Genomic DNA, 22,099 nt, shown 5'->3' with positions numbered 1-22,099 from the left:
TGATGCGCACATTCAAAACATTGGCGGGAGACGGTTATACACAGTGATATTGCGACAGTTTATTTATTCTTGCGATTAAAAAATGGCAAAATTAAAACTAGGACCCTGTTGTTCGGTGGTTGGATGCTCTCTCAGGACAGGAACTAACTTGCCGTCGGGGATTAAAGTGTTTAGATTTCCGAAAAATAAAACACAACGAGACACTTGGATTGCAGCAGTGAAGCAAGAGGGATGGATACTGACTAGAAACTCGAGGATATGTAGCACACATTTTGTATCTGGCAAGTAAACGACGTTTTTGTAAGTGAATTTGTATTCCCATATGTTCACTAGTTGAGTAACGTTATGCTGAATATAAATTTGAGCTAGCATATGGCTCCGTCATTGTTTTCATGTAACTTAGATTGTTAGCGTTAGCGTTTTGATATGGTTGTAGTAAAAAAAAGCCAGGTTTTATTTCCGTTTTAAATATTCTGTGGGCTGTAATTAGGAAAGTAGCAGTTTACATTACTTGTCTAGCTATCTATTCAGCTGACAGGTGCAATGTGTAACACTTTAGATTTTTTTTTTTTTACTGCATTACTTCACAAAAGATAATGGTAAACAATTTTTCCCCCTTCATTTATTAAGCTTTGTTAATGTTAATTCCATCATGCAGTAATGTAACAATAACCATGGGTTAAAGCAAAAAAAATCCTGAGCCTGAACTTTTTTCCGGGGGCGGGCGGGCCGGGCCGGGCCGGGGGGTTGGCGGGCAGCACATACAAAGCATGCAGTGACTGTGGCAACTTAAACATTTGAAAGGATACTATACTATTTCCTTATTCAAACTGATTTTTTTTTTCGTGAATATATGGTCGACCTGAAGAATTAAAGCTATATCATAAACTTGGAAAATGAGCTATATCACCGCTTATCGACACTAGGGGTGTGACAAAACACTTGAGACAAAATACAGATACTTGGTTCACTAGAATGAGACAATATTTTAATACTATTTTTAAGGAATTTTCAATAAAATATTTGTCTTCTAATTACAGAAAGTCAAACAATGCAGTTGTAATTTGAAATATTTTAACTCATCTAGGGCTGTAACTAATGATTATTTTGGTAATCAAGTAATCTACTGATTATTTTGACAATTGAGTAATCTGATATTTTTAGTAACACAAACAGGCCTAAGTGAAAACCAGGCTTTAGTATGACTATTTACTATTTATTTATAAACTAACGATGAGGCAATAATAATTGGCTCAAATAAAATATCAAAACCAAGTAACTGCATGGTTTTATTGAACAACACTGTTAAAATACATAATGCAATATGCCTATACATTATGAATATAACCAACTTAAGTAGCCTACATTATGTATTATAACAAATACCCGCAGAGGGCGCCAACGGACTGGTTACAATTCACTTTACAGCATGATTTAAACAATATTTAAATCCATTAAATTTTAATATTTGGCCACATGCAAACTAAAAAACCTTTATTTTGAAATCGCAAAGTACAATAAATGGCATATTTAGAAATAGGTTGACATATTCTCCTGTATTGGCAAAGGTTTATAAACTATTTAAGTTACAAATCTAGTGAGATAATGAACACCGTTTTCCCAGATGAACGTTAACTCAAATTCACAACATATGCAGAGGAAGAGTTTAGCCCCTTTCACACACACAGTCTATACTGGTAAATTACCGCAAGTTACCATTAGAGATCATGTGAGAACAGGACCTTTTCAAAAATCCTGGTAAATTTGTTCTGGCAATCATATCGTTCTTATGGAGATGACATGATTACTCTGAGCTGTTTACAAAGCTCAGCTGCTTTCTAGTTTTTCTGTGTTTTTTACAGTCTATGGTAAATATGTGCTAGATGGACATCTTTGATCATTGTGCCTCGCAGCTTTTTCAGCATGTCGTGCTTCTCCATTCATCAGGGCTGCGGCTCTGCTACTGGATACAATTATGTGCGTCTCGTGTTTATAAGAGCAAACAATTCTGATTGGCTAGTAATGTTAGTTTGGTTGAGAGTGAAAGCTGTGCTCCTCTCATTGGTAGGCGAACTCATGGACTCGAAGGTGATATCAACAAGTTTTTTTTTAATGTAGGAATTTTTTTTTTTCGCAGCCAAACGCTTCACGCCGGAGAACTTTAAGCCCTGTTTCTAATTTGTGACAATCTCTAGCCTATCTTTTTTGTTTTAGAAGACGGTAATCCTCGCTTACTTGCTTTTTAATTTTCTAACTTGTAATGTTAGACTACAAGATTCTGACAAGTATCTTATGTTGTTGTTTTAACTTGTAACAAACTCTACCTGGTTTTAAATTGAAACAGAAAAACTCCTGTGTTGTTTAACAAACGCTTCCTGATGCATTTTTGTTTTAGATGAGCGAACACGCTTACCTCTACTTCTTTTTATTTAATTTTGCCAAACTCTTAACTAGTTTTTAAATTGTTTTAACAACACTAGCTTGTCTTGACTTGCAAGGAAAAAAGTCATTGCTCATTTTACGTATGTTTGATGTTTTTTCTTGATATGTTTGTGAAAATCTTTAATAAAAACTTCCCTTTATCCCAGTTTAAACACCAATACATCTTTTAACATTTAAAGTATAAAGCACATAACAGTTTCAATGGCCCACACACAAAAACACATTTCCCAAAACAGACATTCCTTGCGCTCATTGGGGTGGGTGAACCAGATGGTGTCTCCAGAACTATCTCTCTCTCATATTAACTTTTTTTTGACCATTTTGAATCTGATCGGGACGAAGTAGTCAGTGAGAGAGATGCCTTTACAGACACAGAAAAATCTCTAGTTGTAACCAATAACCCGTTTATCTGAATAGGGGTGTGTGTGTGTGTGTGGGCGCGTTCTCTATATATACATAAGTATGTATGTAGCCTATATGTGTGTGTATATGTTTGTGTGTGTGTGTGTGTGTGTGTCTGTTTGTTTTTTTGTTCTGTTTATTGAATGCAATTTCAATTATTCATATTATTTACAGGTGAAAGAATATGACATCTGAATGTATTTTGCTTGAAAATGCACTATTTTGATAAAAATGCATTTCTCAGTTTTTTGTCCAAAATGTTGTATTTTAATACATAATTAACATTGTGATTTATCATCCCTGTTATAGTGTTATTCATAAGTCAATTTTTTTTTTTTCACCATCTTTCCAAGTTCTGTACCTCAGGTCCAAAAGAAATGTAGAAAGAATATACCAAATGAAAACACCAAATACATTTGTGATTTATTTCCATTTGTTATTTTCAAAAGTGAAATACTGACATGGATGTTTACAGAGCAGTGGTCACCTTTTTTAATTCCAATAGGAGAGATGGACTTTTCTTTCTTTAGTATTATTATATTGTGCTGTATTATTGGTTACTGTGTTATTTCTGTTTCAAAAGGCATTAGTAAATAATCCTAAAGAGCATTTATGTGATTTTATGTCGTGAAATTAATAAAAGCATAATAATCGTGAAAACATGATTATTCCTCAGACTATAATCGTTACATCCCTGCTTTGTGTATAGCGTTACCGGGGGAAACCACTATTTCTCCGCGCTCTAAAAGCGCCTCCTGCTGGCAGAGAATGAATTGTCATATATACCGCCACAAATAGAGTCCAAGTCTGTGGGAAACACTGGCCTCATTCATGAAACACGAGCAGAACAAATTTTTGTGTAAATTGTTTGTAAAGCCGTTCTGACGCAAATGTTTCAGATTCATAAAAATGTTCGTATTTTCAAAACGTTAGTTGCTACGAAAGAAATTTACAGCTAGTATGGTGCGTAAAATGTTCTGTGATCTTTTTGGCAAACTGATGACACTGAATTTTGATGCACTGCCATTATAATATTTTACAAGTCTGCTTGCTTTTTTGTTTTCTGTAGCTTAGAGTTGATAAACTGTTTAGCTCCAGTTTAGCTTTGGGTAGTAAGCAGCGCTTGTTACTTTTTACCCAGCCGTCCAATCAATGGAGGAGGGGCGGGACAAATACTACACCAACCAATCATCCTACTTGTACAACAACTGAACAACAATAGAGAAGTTAATATCACTGGTTACTGCATTTTTATATTCAGTAATATTCTTCAAAATGAGATACTAGTAATACATTACTGCCATGGATATTCCACTTCATAGCAACCAAATTGACAGCTGGAAAAACTTTCTTTTCTTTTTTTTTTTACAGTCGATCTATGGGAAAAACGCTGTGCCACCAAAGAGTTTTCAAGCGCCACCAGTTGGCCATTTTCAGAAGAGCACCTGTCTTTTTTCAGGTGGCTAAAAATGCTTTGGTGGACACACGCTATTGAATATTTATTGTTCGCCATATGGCCTATTAGTCTTTTTTGAATTTATGCTATATACTGGAGCCAAACTTGAGAGAGTAGACCAGAATATTCCACTGTGTTCCTGGACATGAAATTTGCGTAGCTGTAGTCATAGGCAGGGATTATGCTAATTGTGAATGAGCGTGCATGAGCGCCCTATTCACAAATGATTGGAATTCATTAACATACACGTTTAACTATCAAATTGGATGTTTACAAAGCGTTTGTGAATCCATTGGAGAGTTTTCGGAAGGTCTGTTTTACACGCAAATTACTCAACATTTACTCCTATATTTACGAATGTTTCATTAATGAGGCCCAATGTTTTTTGTATGACTGTGTAGAGCAGATAAATGATTGAAACGCTTTCCACATGCAGTGCAGTGATACGGTTTCTCTCTAGTGTGGATCCTCTCATGTGTTTTCAGAGTTGATGAATCACTGAATCTCTTGTTGCAGTGTGAACACTCATATGGTTTCTCTCCGGTGTGGATCCTCTCATGTGTTTTCAGAGCTGATGAATTATTGAATGTCTTGTTACAATGTGAACACTTGTAAGGTTTCTCTCCAGTGTGGATCCTCTCGTGTTTTTTCAGAGTTGATGAATCACTGAATCTCTTGTCGCAGTGTGAACACTTATAAGGTTTCTCTCCAGTGTGGATCCTCTCATGTGTTTTCAGAGTTGAAGAACAACTGTATCTATTGTTGCAGTGTGAACACTTATACGGTTTCTCTCCAGTGTGGATCCTCTCATGTGTTTTCAGATTTGATAAATGTCTGAATCTCTTGTTGCAGTGTGAACACTTATACGGTTTCTCTCCAGTGTGGATCCTCTCATGTGTTTTCAGAGTTGATGAATCACTGAATCTCTTGTTGCAGTGTGAACACTTATACGGTTTCTCTCCAGTGTGGATCCTCTCGCAGTTTTAAACACTTTGCTGAACTAAAAGTCTTTTCACACTCAAAGCACATGTACTCTCTCACAGCAATATGTATTTTCTGATGAACTTTCAAACTTTGAAGACCTGAAAAACTCTCTCCACACAAATTAAATGAATGTGGCTTCTCCTTTGTATGAACTCTCAGGTCTGAAGCCCTCCAAAATGTTTTGTTGCACTGATCACATGTGTACAGTTTCTGTCCAGTGTGGATGTTCATGTGTTTGTTAAGGTCTGATGATTGTGTCAAATTCTTCCCACACTGATCACAAGTGTACAGTTTCTCTCAGTGTGAGTCCTCTTGTGTCTTTTCAGATTTGATAAATAACTGAATCTCTTGTCGCAGTGTGAACACTCATAAGGTTTCCTCCAGTATGGATCCTCTCATGTCTTTTCAGAAGTGTTGACTGATTGAATCTCTTGTTACAATGTGAACACTTGTAAGGTTTCTCTCAGTATGGGTCGTCTCATGTGTTTTCAGAGTTGATAAATAACCAAATCTCTTGTCGCAGTGTGAACACTCATAAGGTTTCCTCCAGTATGGATCCTCTCATGTCTTTTCAGAAGTGTTGACTGATTGAATCTCTTGTTACAATGTGAACACTTGTAAGGTTTCTCCAGTGTGGATCCTCTCATGTGTTTTCAGAGTTGAAGAACAACTGTATCTATTGTTGCAGTGTGAACACTTATACGGTTTCTCTCCAGTGTGGATCCTCTCATGTGTTTTCAGATTTGATAAATGTCTGAATCTCTTGTTGCAGTGTGAACACTTATACGGTTTCTCTCCAGTGTGGATCCTCTCATGTGTTTTCAGAGTTGATGAATCACTGAATCTCTTGTTGCAGTGTGAACACTTATACGGTTTCTCTCCAGTGTGGATCCTCTCGTGCAGTTTTAAACACTTTGCTGAACTAAAAGTCTTTTCACACTCAAAGCACATGTACTCTCTCACAGCAATATGTATTTTCTGATGAACTTTCAAACTTTGAAGACCTGAAAAACTCTCTCCACACAAATTAAATGAATGTGGCTTCTCCTTTGTATGAACTCTCAGGTCTGAAGCCCTCCAAAATGTTTTGTTGCACTGATCACATGTGTACAGTTTCTGTCCAGTGTGGATGTTCATGTGTTTGTTAAGGTCTGATGATTGTGTCAAATTCTTCCCACACTGATCACAAGTGTACAGTTTCTCTCCAGTGTGAGTCCTCTTGTGTCTTTTCAGATTTGATAAATAACTGAATCTCTTGTCGCAGTGTGAACACTCATAAGGTTTCCCTCCAGTATGGATCCTCTCATGTCTTTTCAGATGTGTTGACTGATTGAATCTCTTGTTACAATGTGAACACTTGTAAGGTTTCTCTCCAGTATGGGTCGTCTCATGTGTTTTCAGAGTTGATAAATAACCAAATCTCTTGTCGCAGTGTGAACACTCATAAGGTTTCCCTCCAGTATGGATCCTCTCATGTCTTTTCAGAAGTGTTGACTGATTGAATCTCTTGTTACAATGTGAACACTTGTAAGGTTTCTCTCCAGTGTGGATGTTCATGTGTACTTTAAGGTTTGCTAAGCACGCAAAACTCTTTCCACATTGATTACATATGAATGACTTCTCTCCTTTATGAATTCTCATATGTGTCATAAAGTGTCCTTTTTGTGTGAAACTCTTCTCGCACTGATTACAAATAAACGGTTTCTCTCCAGTATGAACTCTCATGTGAACATCGAGACTTGTTTTGCATGTCAAACTCTTTCCACACTGAGTGCAAGTGAAAGATTTCTTGGCTCCTCTTTTCTTTAAATCTTTCTGTTTTGTTTGAGAGCAACTCAAAAGTTTTTCTCCAGTTTTGATATGACTTTTCTCCTCAACTTCACTCAATTCTTTGTTCTCCTCACTTTCTTCTATAAACTCTAAAATAAAAGCAAAAACAGTTCATTTGTTAATAACTTGAAAAACAAACAAAAACAGAAATGTGAGAGTACATAAAAGTGAACTGTGGTGTAACAGTGTAAAGACAATTTCTATTCAAAATTGTGTTCCTTTTGATGCAATTTTATAAATTTTACCTCCCTGAAACTTTTCATGAATGAGGTACATTGATCTTCAAAATATAATTTTTAAAACATTATAGACAAATCTCATGTTTCTATACAGAGAACTATTAAATATGTTTGATCAACTACACAATTATCTAACATACATTTTGTTGAAAAAGTGTCCCTTATTATTTGCCGTTCCATCTATATTATTCAATCGCTCTAAAGATTGTTTCTGTTACAACAAACTAAATCTAAAACTGTGTTCTTGCTCTGCCCCTTTTATCAAGGCTGCATCTATACATGCATATATATTTATTTTATTTAATTGTAGTACAGTACTGACTTTGTAGCATACGTTTGACTCAATTGTTTGCTTTGACTTTGTTTCCTATTACACAAGTCTCTTATACTTCATACTTATACTTTTATAATGGCTATTATTGTTCATTAAAACTGATAGGCTATTTAACAAAAAAGGTAGAGTTGTGCTTTAGGGATGTAACGGTATGAAAATTTCTCATCACGATAATAGTGACCAAAATTATCACGGTTATCAGTATTATCATGGAATTGTTCAAATGTGCTGGAGATGTTCAAAAAGTACCGACACAAATCACTTCAAGTTTTATATTTAAAAATCAACAAACAACAAACAAAATAACTTTTTGTTTGCATAATCACTAAAACAATAACATTACCAATGTTATCGGATTTGTTGAGCTATATCATAACTAGTTACCTAGCAGGGGACTACTTTAACTACAGAAGAGTCAAGCTTTAAATAGGAAAAATATCGAAACTCATTTTTCAGTCATTTTTGAGCGAGATGCTAATGGTCTAATCCGCTTCACTGATCTATGCTAAGCTAAGCTAAAAGTGCTCCCACCAGACCCGGAGATTGTTGGGAAAGTGAGAACTCTGATTGGATGCCTAGTTTCGCGAATGAGTCCGTGCCAGAGAATTAAAGCGAAAGTGATGAAAACGAGTAAGTAAATGAAGGCGGCACAAACAGAAGACTGTTCTAATGTTACGTGATCTTACCCAAGCATTCCAATATGTTATCATAACGCGAGTCCCTTGAAATGAAGAAAGTTATTGCTTTCAAAGCACTGCTTTGTTTACTCTTCATATATCTGCATTTATCTCATATATCTTTGTTCAAAAATTTGTCATTTTTGAATGACAAATATATACTATTCATAGCTGCTGATATAGACATAATTTAGCTGGAGCAAGACTAGAATTATTTCAATATTAAATTGAGGCTTAAATTAAACCTACCAGGAAGCAGGTTCAACCTCAAATTAACATTGTTTCCAGTCTTTATTTATCAAATGATTTGCTATTTTAGCACCCTTGGTAGATATGAACAAATAAGCCTGTGAAAATATATCTGCATAGTTAACAAGTTAGATTTTTAATTCTAAAAAGTAAATTTTTAATTACTTTTATTTATTTTCTAAAAGATCAAAAGGTAAAAATGCAGGTTTATTTACACAACCTTCTTTGATCATATTTTCTTAGGGTACCAATATAATTCTGACCATCTCTCTCTCTCTAAAACAGCTGCTTTATGTATAACATTATATAAATAATAATTTGCATGTTGCAAAATTAACAACAGTTGAGTGGAAGAATTTCTGCAATAATTCATTACAAAGAGATTTCTAGGCATTCCTTTTCTTTGCTTGCTTTAAAAACGTTCTCTTCTTCAATAACATTGTGTTTGTTTGCTTTTTTTTATTGCAGTATTTTTCCACTGCTATTGTTTTCTTTGTATTTGTATCTCAGTTCCATTCAATTTTAAGCTTTTCTTTGTTCATGCCATCATTTATCATTAAAGATGAATGAAGAATAAACACCAACCTCCGTGTTCCTCCTGTTTTATTCTGCAGGTTTCTGGTTCCTCGTGTTTTATTCTCCATGCTTCTGGTTCCTCGTGTTTTATTCTGCAGGTTTCTGGTTCGTGTTTTATTCTCCAGGTTTCTGGTTCCTCATGTTTTATTCTCCATGTTTCTGGTTCAATCATGTTCTCCTCACTCTCCTCTTTAACAAACACCATCTTCACAGCAGATCTCAGTTCAGCTGATCCTCCTCCAGATATTCCTGCTTGCTTCAACACTTAGTCACGACTGTGAGGATGAGAATATTACAGTTATTACTGACCTGATTCAATAACTGTATTTTTATATTTACAGAAACATTTCTAACAGTTTGTATTAAAACAGCATCACAACAAAACAACAGAGAGCGCGGTGAAACTGAACTTCTTCCTCTGAGGTTTAATGGTGTTTGGCAAACAAACGAATGTGTTTTAGCGCCACCCGCTGGACTGGAGTGAAGCTGCGAGAGGAGGGAAAATAATATGGAGAAAATTACTTAGTGTGTCTATAAGGTCCTTTTTTCCCTTTAAAAAAGCCTTATAATATGTAGCCTTATGAAAAAATGAACTAAATCCAAAATATTAAACAGGTTTCACATATAAAACTACCTCCTTGTGTTATGTGGGTTATTCTTCAATTGGGGTGGCAAATGAAAGGCAGAATTTGTAAAGATGCTTGTTTGTTTTTTTTCTAATAAAATGTATTTCTATGCATTTAAAATTAGTTGTATACATTAAAATAAGAGCTTAAGAACATTTAGATTTTTAAATAATTTCAGTCAAACACTGGTGACACGGCCACTTATGTCTATTTCATTTTGAAGCAACACCACAGACTTTATATTGCAAGTTATGGGCTCTGTGGAGTCACCAGAAAAGACAGTAACACCACAGACAAATCAGCCTAAATCCAGACTTTTCTAAAATGGAGGCTGCCATCATGATGATTTTACCCAGCTAACATAAGACCAGCGGCCCACCGGCGGACGCCGTTTGCTCATCGTTATTCAAGCGGACCACCAGCCACTGCTTTTCTGACAGCGGTCCACTGACGAGCCGCTGGTTTATAATTACTGTTTGCTGGCGGTCCACGGTCGGTCCGTGGTTCATAATCAGTTCGATTACGCTAACCGAAATGTCCTTGCACACAGTAATGGATCAAAAACAATGTACAATAGCAATTGAAAATTTATTTTCAGTGAACAGATTAAACATACAAATGCATACAGTATATTTATCAGATGGTTTTATGCAATGTGACTTTCAAATAGAAGCATTCAGTTCACATATGTCCATGCAAAAGTCAACCACAAAATTAACCATGGTTTAACTATGATTGTTGTAGTAAATTCACAGTAACTACCATAACCATGATCTTACTACAGCATAGTAGTAAACCTATAGTAACTACAAACTTCACCATATGCTTTCAAAAACTATGGTTACCACAGTTTTACTCCAGCATTACTAAAATATTACTATTGTAGAACCATGATATCAAAACTTTAGTTTGAGAAAAACTAAACCCTGATTACTACAGTACTAGTTTTACCATAGTAAAAACATGGTTAACTGTTGTAAGGGTACAATGCTTTTCACAATCAAAGCAGCTTTAGAAAATGTCAAGGTTTCAAAAAAAAAAAATCCTATCAACAGCCTGAGGTGACTGTGACTCAATGGGGAGCATCTTCTGGTAACAAATTAATGTCTATATGTCAATAACTCTAAGATAATACAAGTTATGTGTTTAAAGTCATGTTCAGTTAAACAGACAAACATTAAAGGGTAGGTTCGGGGAATTTAAATCCACTTTATACTGCCACAAAGTCTGTAATATGTTAAAAAACAATACTCGGATAATGCTAAATATTATTTGGCTGAAAAATAAATGGGAATATCTCATGGAACTCAGAGAAAGATTAAATATTGTTCGTTCACATATATTACCATCATAGTAACAATACAAAGTGGGTTGAAAATCACTCAACGTATGCTTTAAGGCAATGATTACAATACATAACATTTGTCAGGTTGGTATGTTGATCTATAGTTGCCATCATCGTCTTCATGAGTGTTGGCATCATCTGAAGTCACCACAAGTGAGGCTGGATCCAAGCTGTAGTAACACTGGGATGGGAAACCTGAGAGATAGAAACAGGAAAACAAAAGGAGAAGAATTAGCATAGATGCTGTTCATATTATTTCAGGCAAAAGATGATCACGTGCATTTATTACTAGAGTACAAGGTTATGAGTTGTTATGTGAATGCTTGGCTAAAAGATGTATTTTTAATCTAGATTTAAACAGAGAGAGTGCCTGAGCCCCAAACATTATCAGAAGGCTATTTGAGAGTTTAAGAGTAAAATGTGAAAAAGCTCTGCCTCCTTTACTGGACTTTGATATTCTGGGTACTACCATTAGTCCAGAGTTTTGTGACATTATTTAGCTTACTTTGCTATAATTTGGTTAAATCACAATCTGATTTTATTCTATATCCCTTAGTAAGCATATTTGTCCTCAGTATTCAGGGAACAGACACAGTCTACACTCTAAAAAGTAGTTTTATAGTCCATTCAAATAAAATGTTTTAATTGGTCAAACATTTAGAAGACTACAGCAAGTTATGTCATTTAAAATGTAACACTTTACTCCATGTGTTTTATATGTTACCTCAACTAAGATTTATTATTTGGGCATTATAAAAAATTGCAGGGGAACTAAAACATATATTTTTATAATTTAACAAAATTATTCAAAATGATTAACTGGTGTTTATCAATCACTAAAAACACAATTTACAACACATAATAGCCATTATTTAATAACAATCTCCATTTATAACATTTGTCATACAGACTAAACATACAGGCTTAAAGAAAAATGTCATCTACATCTCGGATGGCCTGACGTATGGAGTCAATTTAATGCCGCATATATATGCAAAAGAAAAATAAGTTTTGCAAAGAAAATAAGTTTTGCAAAAGAAAAATAAAGAATTGCAAAAGAAAATGAAGTATTGCAAAAGAAAATAAGTTTTGCAAATAAAAATAAAGATTTGCAAAATAGATAAATAAAAGCGAACAAAAGCAATGATTTTGCAATACATATTTTCCATGGCCATATCTACTAATTTATTTGCAATGCAGCTTTTATTTTGCGTTTCAGTCAAGTTTGAGCTTGCGATACCGTTTTCCCTTTGCGCTTCACGTTTCTGCGTCTCACTTTGTGGCGCTGTTTTGACATGGGGTGGAGTCATGGGACGGGCGTGTCCAACAGGCCTGGGCATGCCTCCCTGGAAGTGACGTCATGGGCCGAGACGCAGATCACAGCTGATCCAGGCACCGTCACTGAGCAGAGGCATGCGGGTGGATAGTTTCCTTTATTCACTAGCTTTAAAACATGCATGCTTCGTTTATTAACAAATGTATATGTGTATTAGCAGCGTTTGCTCAAGTTAAAGAAGTTGTTAATATGAACATCTGCTGTTTATTTCTCTCAATGTGCACACTTTTATAGCATTAAAATGTGTATTGTTTCATCTGGTTAACTAAATGTGCATTAATAGTGCTTGTTTAAAATCTCTTAACCTGTGCACAGCGCTCTTTGTTTACATTAGTTCAGAGTTACTGCTAGTTTTAATGTAAAGAATGCAATTAACTTCACAAACTATACATCATTAAAAGGTCTAAGACTCAAGCTTCATATCCATCTCGACTTCGTTTTCATTTACATAACTCCTGGCATAAATTAAGAAATGACTGGCACTGGAAGTTTAAAAAAAGATTAAAAAGTCATTTTGGTTTAGTTTTGTCTTGGCCACGAGATATTAAGTCGTGGGAACATGATAATACTGTATGTCGTGTCAAATATATTTATCCATCCCACAGTCCGTTGATCGTGTCTTTTTATGTAATATATATATTGAAATAATAATAGCCTAATATACACATATATTACATAAAAAGACACGATCAACGGACTGTGGGATGGATAAATATATTTGATCAGTCTCTGATAATCCCAGGTTGCTATGGTCACGCGGGTTTGTTTATGCATGATTAAACTCATGGCCACGACATACAGTATTATCATGTTCCCACGACTTAATATCTCGTGGCCACGACAAAACTAAACCAAAATGACTTTTTAATCTTTTTTTAAACTTCCAGTGCCAGTCATTTCTTAATTTATGCCAGGAGTTATGTAAATGAAAACGAAGTCGAGATGGATATGAAGCTTGAGTCTTAGACCTTTTAATGATGTATAGTTTGTGAAGTTAATTGCATTCTTTACATTAAAACTAGCAGTAACTCTGAACTAATGTAAACAAAGAGCGCTGTGCACAGGTTAAGAGATTTTAAACAAGCACTGTTAATGCACATTTAGTTAACCAGATGAAACAATACACATTTTAATGCTATAAAAGTGTGCACACATTGAGAGAAATAAACAGCAGATGTTCATATTAACAACTTCTTTAACTTGAGCAAACGCTGCTAATACACATATACATTTGTTAATAAAACGAAGCATGCATGTTTTAAAGCTAGTGAATAAAGGAAACGATCCGCCCGCATGCCTCTGCTCAGTGACGGTGCCTGGATCAGCTGTGATCTGCGTCTCGGGCCGATGACGTCACTTCCAGGGAGGCATGCCCAGGCCTGTTGGACACGCCCCCGTCCCCTGACTCCACCCCCATGTCAAAACAGCGCCGAAACGTGAAGCGCAAAGGGAAAACGGTATCGCAAGCTCAAACTTGACTGAAACGCAAAATAAAAGCTCCATTGCAAATAAATTAGTAGATATGGCCATGGAAAATATGTATTGCAAAATCATTGCTTTTGTTCGCTTTATTTATCTATTTTGCAATTCTTTATTTTTATTTGCAAAACTTATTTTCTTTTGCAATACTTCATTTTCTTTTGCAATTCTTTATTTTTCTTTGCAAAACTTTATTTTCTTTTGCATATATATGCGGCATTAAATTGACTCCATACTGACGGTCAGTAAATTAACAGCAAATTTTCATTTTTGGGTGAACTATCCCTTTAAAGCTCCAGCTGACAAACATTACATCTGTAATACAACTGCAAAATTCTGTTTAAACTTTAATGAACTAAGAAAAACCTAAACAAGCTAAACAAAATGTTAGCAAACAAACATTTACAAATATTACTACTGTTCACAATTACATCTTTAAAATGAGGCAGAAGTCCAAAAAAAAAAAAAAAAATGAACCAGGTGTTAGTTTTAAAAAAATCAAGTCAATCACCTTTATTTATAATGCACTTTTTATAATACAAGTCATTTTTCCAGTTAAAGTCAGTTCATTGATGATTCAATGAAATCATCATTCAGTTCAGCTCTCTTCCAATAGTGTCTATGCAATCAGCCAAGCGTCCCCAAATAAGCAAGCCAAGGACTCAAAACTCCATCGATGACAGAAACTGAGTAGAAAACCTTGGGAAAAACCAGGCTTAGTCGAGGGGCAGTTCTCCTCTGGCCAGACGAAACCAGCATGGCATGGTTTAATTCCAGTGTGACCGGTGTAATCTGCGTTGTGTTTTTTTCCAGAGTAGTAACCAGACGGACATCAGTTTGACGGTTCGACTCTTCATTTACTGAATAAAACATGAAAAAGTCTTTTTACAGTGTGTTTTTCACCCTTCTTGTCTTTTCTCTCCCATGCACAGACCGTGCAGCAAGGGTAGAGAAGAAAAAAAAAAAAACTTTCAAACAATAAAATCAGTTTAACGAGTGACAAAACAGCATACCTGAATAAAACATGAAAAAGTCTATACAGTGTGTTTTTCGCCCTTCTTGTCTTTTCTGTTAAATTAATGTAAAGTGCAACGCAATTAGCACGTGCTTCAAGTGCATCGATGAAGTATAAAACTGATCAAACTTAGTGAAAATACAGAAATAATCAAATATTTTATTTTATTAATTATAAGTTAATGTCACATATATGATTTAAACAGAGTATAAAAGTGATTTTTAAAGCAAAGATGAAATTAGATTAATCAGAGCTCATTAGAAACCCACCTCTCCCATGCACAGACCGTGCAGCAAGGGAAGAGGAGGTGCAAAGACAGGAAATTAAGACTAACGCTGCTGTCAGAAATTTAAAGGGGAAGGTACACACAGACAAGCACATCAGGTATACATCATGAACATTTTTGTGCAATTCTACATATGACATGAACATTACTTTCCATACCTGTTACACCAGCACAGGTCAGATTGAGCAGAGGACTTGTCTGGTTCTCGTGGTCTTGTCCCGATGGCCAACGAGGTCTTCACTGGGGATCAGTCTCTGGAGCTCCTCTAGCTGACATGGTCTCCGCTGACATTCAGGGCCGTAGAGGTTGTCTCTAGGTGCTGATCCACCATCTGATCTGGATACGGACTGGATCTGGTGGCTATGGTGACCTCGGAATAAGAATGAAACAGACTAATATTAGCGTAGATGCCACTGAGAACAATAAAGCACATTTTAATTGTAGTAAGATTTGTAGTAGATTTGTAATAGAACATGTACATTTCATATTATAGGGCTAAGTTACCTTAAATAACATAAAATAATAGCATAATATAAGGGTTCTGCCTTTTGTTGATAAATACCAATGGTGACGTTTTACAAATTGATTGATCAGTTGTCCCAGTATTTACTGAGCCACGGTCTTTCCCTGTGCAGGAACTCGTGCACGATCTAGTGATTCACTAACCTAGAACTGACTGAGATGCTTTGAACGGCCTCGTGAAACAATTCAGTTGTTCATTTTCGTTCGGAACGACGAATTTCTCTTACGAAGCGCCATTCACGAGACAAGAATTCATTATAGTAACACAGCTTTTGACATCGTGTTTTATGGATTAAACAAGGTGAGAGCACGTTCCCTTAACGTAAACTTCCCTCAGACATAACGCATCATAAAACGCTTATTCAATGTTTTTATTTATGTTGTACGCTTGTGTATAAATATATACATTTTAAATAAAACATTTACACCTTTATAATATACGTTTTTATAAATGCAGTATAACGTTAAGTACAAATATTTATTCAGTGCCACTTGACTTACTTGATGCCTGAACTTGACATACACTGTCTTATATCCACTTAACAACTCATAAAACACTTTCTAAATGGCCACTCAAAAAAATTGGCTATGTTGCATGATTTTCTCGTTAAATTTAGTTTAAAAAATAATATTTATTTAGTGCAACTCACCTGACTCGTGAACTTGACAAGATGGCGGCGCTGTTTCTCCCGTTAAGTCACTCAGGCTCGTGCATGTGCGGAAAGATCTCAGTGTTGGCTGGATTTGTTTTTATTAGTTTAGTCAACATTTAGCATTCTGATTGTTGACTGGATTTGAAAATAACCATTCATTTAATATTTTTAAAATATACTTGTGCAGACTTAATATGTCTTCTCAACTAAGCACAAGCAATAAAAAGAGTTCAACTTAAATATTTGGTAACACTTTATTTTGATAGTCCACTTTAGACATTCTACTAACAGTAAGTAACTTTGCACCTACACGTCAACTAGCAGTCATTAGAGTATTAGTAGACTCTCTGCTTAATAACTTCTAACACTTTATTTTGATGGGTCCACAACATACAACATACTGACTATCAGAAACTTTACAAGTGTATGGCAACTTATTCTACTAACCCCAAACCTACCCTACTGAGAGTTAGTAGACATGTAGTTGCAAATTAATGAAAATTAGCTGACACGTAGTTACAATGTTACTTATAGTTAGTAGAATGTCTAAAGTGGACTATCAAAATAAAGTGTAACCAAATATTTTTGCCCTTTCAGCATTTTGTTAATTGGATTTTTTACAGTGTACATATGCCGCAGTATTATTGAAGTGGGAGGAACATCATAACTAATTTACACAACTGTTAAAAAGTCTGGAGTCAGTAGGATTTTTACATCTTTGAAATAAGTCTCTTATACTCACAACTCAAAAAACAGTTAAAACAATAACATTGTGAAATGATATTACAATTCAAGGGAACTGTTTTTTATTATTATTATTTGAATATGTTAAAATTGTAATGTATTGCTGTGATCAAAGCTGAATTTAACATCATTTCTCCAGTCTTCAGTGTCACATGATCCTTCAAAAATAAATCTGATTTGCTGCTCAAGAAACATTTCTGATTATTAACAATATATAAAAAAAGATGTGCTGATAAAACATTTTAGTGTAAACTTTTTTTTTCAGGATTCATTGTTAAATAGACTCCAGACCTTTAAATGGCATTGTACAATACTGTTCTAAAGTTTAGTCAGTGAGGTTTTTTAATAAATTCATTTTTATTCAGCAAGGATGCATTAAATTGATGAGAAGTGAGTAAATATTTTTGTTTCAAAAAAACACTGTTCATTTTAAACGTTGCTCATTAAGGAATCCTGAATAATACACACAAAATACAAAACAAAATACGAATCAGGAATATTTCCTGAGCAGCAAATCAGCATATTAGAATGATTTCTGAATAATCATCATGTAAAACTGAAGAGTAATGATGCTGAAAATTCATCTTTGATCACAGAAATAAAATACATTTTAACATCACTCACTCATGTTTGGATGTCAAAACTTTCTTAAAATAACTTTAATAAAGAATTGTAAAAGATGCATGGTGATATGCATTTTTTCACTAGATATTTGCAAATATGAAGTTGTTTCCCACATCTCTGTCAGCAGCTTCCTTCAGAAATGTAGATATCTTGGAGCTTCTCTTCTGTTGTAGAAGTGTTACTCCTGAAACCACAGAATAATTTTTATCAATAATTGTTTGCCATTAAATATCAAATCACGTTTTAACTAGATTCAGTTAATACATGCTCCTTTAAGTGACGTCACCGATTAACAGTAAAGTTACAGCACAGATTTTAGGCTAAATACATTCGTCTAACTCCAATAACCCATTGACAAAACCTTTACAAAGCTATTAAAATCTCCCAACTACACATAAATATGTGATGAAAAGTCAAAACTTTGATCAATCAGAGCTCAAAATACAGAGTTAGCATACATTGTCTGAAAACAGTTGAGATGCTAATGGACTTTTTCAAAGACACTAAACCATCTTTATGAAGTAAATATTCAACAGAAGCGTATCAATTACAAGAAAGAGAAGTGTCAGGAACAGTTGTATGTAATATTTGTGTGATTTTAGGGACTAAACTCACCTGAAAACGGTGAAAACAGCAGCGAGAGACGCAGTGTTGCAGCTGTCAGTTTGAGAGTTGCCGCCCCGTTTCCATGGTAACTCCCTCGCTGCAGCGTTTGAAGAGACTCAGAGCGAGCTCCATCAAAACACGTCACAGTCACGCACCATTTAAATAAACATTATATAGCACATAAACAACAACAGAAATGTTTATTTAACTTTGAATTGTAATCGTTTTGTAGTTATATGACCCATTCATACATAGGTGTAAACTGCAACCCGCAGGTGATAGTGGGACAAAGTAGCACTTTTATTTTTATTTAATTTTTATAGATTTTTTTTTTGTTTGTTATTTTTTATTAGATTTTGTATTGTTGTTTTTATGATCATTCAAACTATTGTTTTCATTTAAAAATGTGCTTGCAGTTTTTATACCATACCTTTATTAATTATAACTCTCACTATTTTTATTCAGTGCTTCAGATTCCTTTTAACTGTAAAAATATATAACAAAAATGTCATGTAAGAGCTCGGTAGAAACACAGGACAGACCCTCCGCTTGCCACTGGTGCACCAACGGACGCCCAGCCGCGGCAAACCGTTGGTGGCATGCCACCCAAAAAAACACCAGCTGACCGACAGCGTTTTTAGATTGGTCGGCTCGCCGATGGTGTCCCGACGGTGGTCCGACCGTATTAAGCCGCTGAATTTGTGCCGCCCAAAAACCGCTGGTGGACCGTTTGGTCATTTTTTGCTGGGGGCATAACACTCACAACCACACACACAGTCATATAGTAGCTCCTTTAGTTGGTAATACCAATATAAACAGCTGGTGCTCCAACCTGGCTATTATGAACACCCACTTTCCAAGATGGCAGCCTTTCTTTTGTTCTGTTTAGTGTTTGTTTGTTTTAACTTGTTTTAAACTTGTCTTTTCAATGGATTTTAACATCCTCTTTAACACGTTCGTTTACTTTTAACAAAGTTTGGTGAAAACCATTAGAAAAATTGTGATTTACCCCACAACTTATGAACTATTGTGTATCTGAGTTGGAGAACTATTTCAATTGCTGTGCCCAATCAACCTGGCCCTTCAATTATTAATCTGCTGCTGTGGGGTTTGTTTTTTGCCCGAAAAAGCAGTACAGGCCTACTGTTTTTTGGACTAGGATTGGGGCGTTTGCCTGGATTTTTGTGTTCATCTACTTTTGGTGTAAACCTGCATCACTCTGCCTGCACCAGCTACAGTTTGGGTCTATACTGAATACAGCCTGGTCTCCTGCTCCAGCCACAGTCTGGGTCTCCTTCAGCTACAGCCTGGGACTCTACCAGCTATAATCTGGTTTCACCTACTGCCTGGCCTACATTCCATCAGCTACAGCCTGGGTTTCCACTAGCTATCAACTATAACCTTGGGTCTCTACTAGCTACACTCCAGCTACCCTGCTTTGTGGTGTGCAAATTCCATCATGGCGAGTATGATTCTTGCTTTTCTGTCTTTGCTCTGTTTGCCTATAATGTCAGAGTATGAAGTGCACCGGTTGGTCCAAATGAGTGACTACAATGTTTCCTTAAATGCACTTTATTTGTGCCCACAATCAAAGGTTACTGGCTATGCACAGGACTTGGTCGGCAGTCATGGGGGCTGGATGGATGACATGAGCCTGGCTTCACAACATGGAAATTTGAAATATCTTTTAAGCCTGTTCCTTTTAAATGACTGTTTTATTCCATCAAAAAACTCTTGGCCCAAAATCACAATGAGTGGTGACTCTAAAAGTTGCAGAAAGCACGGTCTTAATAGACGTATGTTGAAATGTATTATTACACTTATGTTGCTGATGTCAGGAAAATGTGCAACCTAACCCAGGTCCTGGGACTGATATGATATCGTTGCAAACTCCTGCTGATTTTCTAAATAGGTCTGGTATTGGTTTTGTGCATATAAATGTGAGAAGTTTATTGCCAAAAATCGATATGGTCAGAATTTGGGCTAAATGTTGATATTATGGTGTTATCTGAGACATGGCTGGGTAAATCCACTCTTGATAGTTATATTTATATGGAGGGGTATAATATATTTCGTATTGATCGTTGTGCTAAAGGTGGAGGAGTGGCGATCTATGTAAAAAATAGTTTGCAAGCAACAGTACAATTATCCAAGTCTGTGCCTAAACAATTTGAACTACTAGTGTTGAAAATTGAATTATCGCAGAATTGTGTTTTGACAGTTGCGGGATGCTATAGACCTCCTTCTGCGCCAAAAGACACATTGTCCTCATTGGCTGATTGTTTGTCATCTATAAAATATACTGAATTGGTTTTAATGGGTGACTTAAATTGGGACTGGCTAACTCCTGCATCTGATTTAATTAAAAGTTTTTGTGATTCAGCGAATTTGATCCAAATTATAGATTCGCCTACTAGGCTAAATCCTAAACATCCTGAAAAGTCTACACTCCTTGATTTGTTTTTAACAAATGTGCCGCAGAAATACAAAGCTACTGCGGTTTTTGCAAATGATACGAGTGATCACTGCGTTATTGCTGGTGTGAGAGATACCAAGATATCTAAATGTAAACCGCGTATTATAATTAAGAGAATTTTGAAGTTGTTCTGTGAACAAGCTTTTTTTAATTGATCTTAATCTCTGTGACTGGACCAGGGTAAATTTGATCCCGGAGCCCGAGATAGCGTTGCAATATTTTAAATCACTTTTCTTGGACATTATAAACAAGCATGCTCCTTTTAGAAAATATAAGATTAAAGGGCATGATAATCCGTGGTTTTCACAGAAATTGTCTGATCTAATTCATGAGCATGATCTTGCTTGGTCAAAGGCAAAGAATTCCAAAAATAGCTCAGATTGGCAATATTTTAGGCACCTGAGAAATAAATGTGTCTCTCAAATACGCAAAGCAAAATCAGATTTTTATGTAAATGAAATATGTGATAGTAAAGTTAATCCCTCTAAATTTTGGAAAGTTATAAAATCACTGTCTTCTGACTCTAGGGATACTGTCATGCCAAATATATTGAAGTTGAATGACAAAATTATTACAGACAGGAAAAGTATGCTAGATTCCCTAAACCAGCATTTTATATCTTCTGGGTTGTTGTTTGAGCATACAACACAACAACAGAGGAGACAAGATGACTACTCTTTGTCTAGGGAAAATGTATCTATCAATTTTGATTTTGTTCCTATTGCAATGCAGGAGGTATATGATGCTCTTAGAAGGTTAAATACCAATAAATCCTCTGGTCCTGATGGGTTGGATCCATACTTTTTAAATATTGCTGCTGAACATATTGCAGAACCTTTGACACACATTTTCAATTTGACTATTGAAACTGGATTAATACCTAGTGTATTGAAGTCAGCATATGTCACTCTGTATTAAAGGGTGGGGACCGATCAAATCTAAATAATTATAGGCCAATATCTAAGCTGTCTGCTTTAGCCAAGGTCTTAGAAGGGCTTATAAGTGACCAGTTGAAATACTATTTAGAAACAAAAAATATTTAACATTTAAATATTCTGCTTTTAACTTTATTCAGAAGAATCTTCTTAAAATGAGACTTGTATTAAACTCAGACAAAACCAAAATGATGTGTTTTTCTAAATTAAGGAAAACAGACGATGCTTGTCAAATTGTTACATTAGATGAGAAAGTAATTGAA

General features: G+C 35.4%; 1 protein-coding gene and 1 long non-coding RNA gene across 2 annotated transcripts; both read right to left on the bottom strand.

Moving 5' to 3' along the window:
- Window positions 1-1,354: 1,354 nt before the first annotated feature.
- LOC131539218 (zinc finger protein 271-like) lies at window positions 1,355-9,665 on the bottom strand. The gene is made up of 3 exons (XM_058773616.1): window positions 9,199-9,665; window positions 5,916-7,203; window positions 1,355-5,272 (listed from the first exon to the last, which is right to left on the bottom strand). The coding sequence occupies exons 1-3, from the start codon at window positions 9,392-9,394 to the stop codon at window positions 4,666-4,668; spliced, it is 2,091 nt and encodes a 696-aa protein (XP_058629599.1). The 5' UTR covers window positions 9,395-9,665; the 3' UTR covers window positions 1,355-4,665.
- Window positions 9,666-10,900: 1,235 nt separating this feature from the next.
- LOC131538424 (uncharacterized) lies at window positions 10,901-21,858 on the bottom strand. The gene is made up of 3 exons (XR_009270587.1): window positions 18,435-21,858; window positions 17,933-18,003; window positions 10,901-11,355 (listed from the first exon to the last, which is right to left on the bottom strand). It is a non-coding gene; the product is annotated as an uncharacterized LOC131538424 (long non-coding RNA).
- Window positions 21,859-22,099: the final 241 nt, after the last annotated feature.

The sequence above is a fragment of the Onychostoma macrolepis genome, chromosome 04 (genome assembly GCF_012432095.1).
Source record: "Onychostoma macrolepis isolate SWU-2019 chromosome 04, ASM1243209v1, whole genome shotgun sequence".
Lineage (NCBI taxonomy): Eukaryota > Metazoa > Chordata > Actinopteri > Cypriniformes > Cyprinidae > Onychostoma > Onychostoma macrolepis.
Note: the sequence above shows the minus strand (reverse complement) of the source record. Positions and strands in the feature narration are given on the sequence as shown.